Consider the following 6,130-nt stretch of genomic DNA (forward strand, 5'->3'; position numbering starts at 1 on the left):
TGCCCGCTCGGGATTTCTCGCTTGGTCCCGCAAGATCAAAGATCATTTTTTGGTGTTTTAAGTCATACAATAAATCCTTTATTGACCAAGCTTGTTCGGTCAAGATAGCTGGATATTGGTCTCGTTCGTTTTTTTGCGTGTTTATGGATCTTGACTTCGTCTCGGTCTATAAACACGCAAAAAAAAAGGACTTGCCCAATATCCAGCCATCTTGACCTCACGCTTGGTCAATAACCCATACTTATTATATGACTAGCTCCGTGAGCGGGCAAGATGAACCAAATCGCGCGCTCTGATTGGCTACCCGAGCGGGCAAGATGGAGCGATACTGCCCGCTCGGGATTTCTCGCTTGGTCCCGCAAGATCAAAGATCATTTTTTGGTGTTTTAAGTCATATAACAAATCCTTTATTGACCAAGATTGTTCGGGGAAGATGACTGGATATTGGCCTCGTTCTTTTTTTGCGTGTTTATGGACCTCGACTTCGTCTCGGTCCATAAACACGCAAAAAAAGAACTTGGCCAATATCCAGTCATCTTGACCTCACGCTTGGTCAATAACCCATACTTCTTTTGTCTAAAAAAAAAAACAACAACGAAACGAAAAATTTACAAGCATTTATCGGACTGGTTCAGTGAACACACAAGTTTCATTTTAGATCTGTGCGCGGACGTAGACGGTTGTTTTGACTTTTGAATATGACACTGCATTCACCAAGTCTCCTCCCCAACTGCGATCGCAAATGAACTGAGACTTTTAAGAAGAAATGGTGTGTTGGTGTGAGTTTAAATTGGCTCGATTTGACTGGTCCTAGGGGGCACAAGTGATACAAGATGTTTTGTCCCTAATGTTTTGAAAAGCCGTTATGGAAAAGAGGAAACCCTTTGCGATCTGTTCATCATGTATTTGGTAGATTGGTTTCCTAGTGGGCATAATCTAAAACAAGATGATATGCAAATTTGACTTCTGTCGCGTCATTAACCTTTACCAACCACCCATGCAGTTTCATCTACTTTAGCTATTCAGAAAGACGAGGGTCCTATCTTTCTTACGTACAAAGCTACATTTCACTTTGGAACCCAAGCAACCATTGTCGGTTTCCTCGTATTTTTTTTTTTGTCACATATCTTTGAATTTGAGCGTTGGACTCGAGCAGATCAACCTGCATATATTCAGGTATAGTTCTTACAGTTAAATCCTCTCTCCTTGTTTTTACCATTCTCTGAACTTAGGGTAATTTGAGAAGATGGAAACACCTTTTACGTGGTCACTAACTATATTGCAATACAGTGGACGCGCCATAAATGATCGAAACTAAGTTGTTTAAGCCTTAACGGCTTCTCCAAACCGAAAGCACACCAACTGAACTCGAAGCAAATGTTAGGTAAGGTTCGGTTTTAGGAATTGCAAACGCTTTGATTTGGGAAAAAAAAAATTTCTTCACGTTAGTTATGATGTATTTGAAAATAAGAAAAGCTCTGAAACTGAACTAATCATTATCTAAAGTAAAACCGCCTGTTGCAAACTGTGCCTCTTGAAAGTCGGTTGGCTGCAGAGGCTCTTTAAATGGGTCAGTACGCTGCTATTACAACGGCTTTCGGGATTCGTTCAGAAAACAGTGGACACGAAGTACGATACAAATCAAACAATGGACCCTAACTCTAAAAACAGTAGAGCTGCGTCCTAAAGGGATCCAATGAAATTAGAGGTTGTAAAGAGCTGCTTCCTATCTCCTTTAAATACGGTGAAAAAAAAGGGGGCCTCGCCCCTCTAAATCCGCCCCTGCCAGTTGTTCGAAGGGTGGATAGCGCAATCCACTGGATAACTCAATTGGTTTTGCTAGTGTGCTAGTGGTCAGATGGTGACATTTCACCGAGGCGCGGTATCTCGAATTATTGATGATTTTTTGAACGCGTTAGAATTTGTTGAAAATCGAGTAGCCGCTTCGTCCTTGTTTGCTCAATTGTACCACGTGATTTTCTGGCGGAAATATGGACTGTCGAAGGAAGAGTAACTGTGATTCTCGCAGAGGATTTAAGTAATTGTCTCTTATACATGTAGTCACCTGAAAAATTCATGTGGCTCCAACGGGATTCGAACCCCTTGACCTCTGCGCTGCCGGTGCAATGCTCAACCAACTGGGCTGTGAAGCCACACTGTTGTGAGCTGTCATTCATCAAGTCCTTTCGCGCGATCATATGAACCCAACAAACTGACCAGCTCCCAACAGTTTGGGGCTTCATAGCTCAGTGGGTAGAGCATTACAGCGGCATCGCACAGGGTCAAATCCCTTTGATGTCAACTGAATCTTTCAGGTATCTATAAGAGACAATGGCTTCAATTGTTTACATAAGCGCCAGGATTATGTCTTTCGTCTTTAACCCGCACATTCAAGTTAACATGGTTTCATTTCATTAATATGGACTGTGCTTTCCAGAGCTGATTTTGGCCCTTGTATGATTGTCTCACTGAAAAAAAAACAAAAAAAACAAACTGCAGTTGGCAAACGTCTTTTTTCTTGTATTTCTCTCCCATCCAGAGAAATTGTCTTCAAAGAGTAGACTCTGTCAAGACAAGGTTATCTAGTGCCACAAAGGTCGCGAAGAAACTTGATACGCCTTCATCCACGCATAAAACATCCGTTAAAGTACCGAGTTTGCCGTTATTGACTATGCAGTACCTCTCCAGACAGCGATCTCAGTCGGAAGGTAGCGAAAGCGAGCCCCCTAGTCCACCCCCGTCAGTATGGAAGGTTCCGGTATACGTAGAGCCGAAGTGGAACCCTGGGAAACCCGAAGCCAAGGGCACTTCTAAAGAGATGCGGTTGAACAATGACGTAGTTTGCACGAAAGTTAAACCTCAGGCGCCCTTCAATCAGTTATACAACCCCGTGCATATGAACCAGTCGCTTCAAAAGAACCAGTTGATGAACCAATGCGCGGAGAAGAACCAAAATCCTGGCGAATTCAAGCCCTCATTTCACGCGACTGAATTCACTAAAGTCAAAGAAATGGATAAACCAGATAATCGCCAGGTCAAGTTCACTCCCTATTCCAGTTTTTCCGGTTTGGACCTGCTGTCACAATTAAAGGAAGATTCCAGACAACCCGAATCAGAAGTGAGGCCTTATTCTTTGTTCGGGCCGGACGAACCAAATAGCACCATCTTTAGGTCCCCTCTGACAGGACACTAAGACGTGGACGATACAAAGTTTCGTTTCTTTAAATTGGGCTTGTTCTAAGACATATTTGCAAAGATATTAAATATATATTATGTATCCAGAGGTTTTGGTTTTGTTTCTGAAATAAAGACAACAGACATTTAGCTTAAAAAAAAAACAGTTCTTTCCTTCTCTCCATCCTTTGGTAGCACTCTGGTTTCCCCAGAGCTTTCCCCAGAGCTTTTCTCTTACTCAGTCAGGAGAAGAGCTCTGGGGTCGAGATTGGTTCCCAGAGTGCTCTGCGACCTCGTGAACAAGAGAAATGGGGGGGGGGGGGGGGGGGGACGCGGGGGACGAGCATGGCAAGCTGATTTGGCCGCCCACGAATAACCGTGCTTACGGCGAGTGCTATTGAAATTTAAATTGAATTCAGCGTGCGGGAAAAACTGCTATCCGACGTCACGTCAATTGTTTGCAATTAAAAGGCCAGAAAATCATTTAAAAGATTTTGGTAACTCTCTGTCAACGAACTTTGGCACCAAAACTGGGTTGCCGGCGAGCGGCATTTGTGCTTTTTATTCAGTATGATATTTTCAAGTGTAAGAAGACGTCAAAACTGTAGTGATTAAGTATTTAGTTGTGTTAACTTAACAAAAAAAAAAGACTTTGTTGGCGTCCTTTCGACAGGGTAGATCGACAACGTCGTTTGCGCACAGAAATGCAAAGTTTCCGATGAAAGGGAAAATGATAGACAGGATAGCACAGTTTTGACTGCAGCGCTTACTGCGGGCGCCGGTGCCGTATGCAAGGAAGCTGGCGCGGAGTGCAAGGTGGCCTCAATCCATTGCGCACTTGAATTGCGTGCGAGAGACCCTCACCGGACTATGCTCACGGTTTTAAATAATTTCCTCTGCATTTCATCTGTGAATGCTAAGAATCTCTAGTCTGTTAACCGTAGCCCCTTTTTAACATTCCTTGTTCATGAAGGACATTACGTAAAAGTATGATGTGGCCGTCTTGGTAGTAATGTCACCAAATTAGAAGGCTGAAGGTTTATGAGATTTCGTGAACAAACGGTTATACGTAAAAACGGACCGGCGAGTGCGAAAATGATGTCTACTCTGGGCGCGTAAAACGTCAGTTCCTTTTAGAACCGCGGTATCGCCACTCACGAACTCACCGCGCAGGGAAGAAATCCTGGTCGCTCTACCACGCACCTCCAAATTCGTGGAGTGAAAGTGAAGGTGAGCTGGCCGGGTAATCGATCGCCATTGCGCAGTAAGATGAGCATGCGAGAAAACTTGAGGTACAAAAGAGGGAAAGACCTAAACAGAAGCAAAATCTGAGAGAACGTCTAAAGAAAAACGTTAATGCGTCTTTCAATAACATGCGGACTCTAAAATTCAAAGCTCAATCGACAAATGCGTTTTTCGCTACCGTCAATCAAATGTTCGGCGACTCCTCCCAGCTTCCGACTATATTGTCTGAGTGTGCTCAACACTCGACAGTAGTCGGAAGCTTGGAGGAGACGCCGAACATTTGATTGACGGTAGCGAAAAACGCATTTGTCTGTTGACTTTTGAATTTAGGAGTCCGCATGTTATTGAAAGGCGCAGTAATGCTTGACTTTCCTAGTTTGCCTCTAAGCGTTAGCTTTGCCGTCGGCAAAGGTCTATTTATAGTCTCAGTGACGTTAGAACGGGTTTTAAATCGCTATTCAGTTTTAAATTTATTGTTCCTTCCTTGATTACACCATACACGGTAAAAACGGAAATAAATATAAAGAGGGTGTAAACGCTAAAGATAAATTACGCAACCTTGATCACTTAACAAAATGCTACAAAAATAAAATACCGTGTTTCAACTGAAGTGAACACAAGAATTAAATTCTGTAAATGTAGTTAAAGGTGCATTATTGTTGGCAAGTGAATTTTACACCAAAATTGAGATAAACAAAACGATTATGCGCAAAACGATAATATTGCACCTAAAATATGATTGAAAAAGCGGAACTAATTAAATAAACAACTACCTCGGTTCTGCTTTTTATACTGAAACTAGAATCCTTTCTAGGAATTACTTTCAACCTTGGTTTACGATCTTGATAAAACTTGCAACAAAACCGACCCTAATTCTTTCAATAAGCAAGATTTTTTCGTCGTCGTCGCTAACGCTGATCTTCAGAACACCTGGTGTAGCTACAGCTGAAGGCTAAGTGTTAGTTGTCATTAATTATATTATTTACTTTAGTTTATCTTGTTATCATTGAACATTTGATAAGGAACGTTCAAGCAATTTGTTAGTCTTTCTTGGTTCTTTTGAAGACTAGAAAAAAAAAAGAAAAATCACTGAGCCTTCAGCTGTAGCTACACTATTAGGGACTTAAAGATCTACTTCAGTGACGACGACGAAAATATCTTGCATAGTGAAACAATAGCCCCATTGCCAACCCAATCTCCCCACAAATAATGTATACAGTCTACGATGGCAACTGAAGCCTGTTAATGTAGAGTGTCTATATTTTCATTTCATGATGATCGCGGATTCTCTTCGGGGTTCCAGCTTGTTCAATGTGTGTCTAGATTTTGACAGCCAACAAAAAGTGTTCCTTTTAAGTATAAGCCTTTGCTAACTATTTGCTAGGTTAGTATTGCTTTTAGGTTAAGATACATGAAGCTGTTTTTCTTTCTTAAAAATATCAAGTAACAATGAAAGCGACCCGTTGGTAGCATAGCTAATCGAGGCAGGTCGTTCGATAGATTTAACTATGTAAGATTCAAAATTGGACCTGTATCCAATTACGTGCATTTCTGAAAACATGGCATCACCAACACCTTGAACAAGCTGGAACCCCCAAAAACACCCGCGATCATAATGAAATGAAAATCTAGACCCTCTACATTAACAAGCTTCAGTTACGTACCATTGTAGACAGAATACATTATTTAGGTGGAGACTGGGTTGCCATTG

General features: G+C 41.9%; 1 protein-coding gene across 1 annotated transcript; it reads left to right on the plus strand.

Moving 5' to 3' along the window:
• The first annotated feature begins 1,566 nt into the window (after positions 1-1,566).
• Positions 1,567-3,283, plus strand: LOC138015613 (uncharacterized). The gene is made up of 2 exons (XM_068862701.1): positions 1,567-1,629; positions 2,540-3,283. The coding sequence occupies exons 1-2, from the start codon at positions 1,567-1,569 to the stop codon at positions 3,191-3,193; spliced, it is 717 nt and encodes a 238-aa protein (XP_068718802.1). The 3' UTR covers positions 3,194-3,283.
• The last annotated feature ends 2,847 nt before the right edge of the window (positions 3,284-6,130 follow it).

This window comes from Montipora capricornis, chromosome 1, assembly GCF_036669925.1.
Source record: "Montipora capricornis isolate CH-2021 chromosome 1, ASM3666992v2, whole genome shotgun sequence".
NCBI lineage: Eukaryota > Metazoa > Cnidaria > Anthozoa > Scleractinia > Acroporidae > Montipora > Montipora capricornis.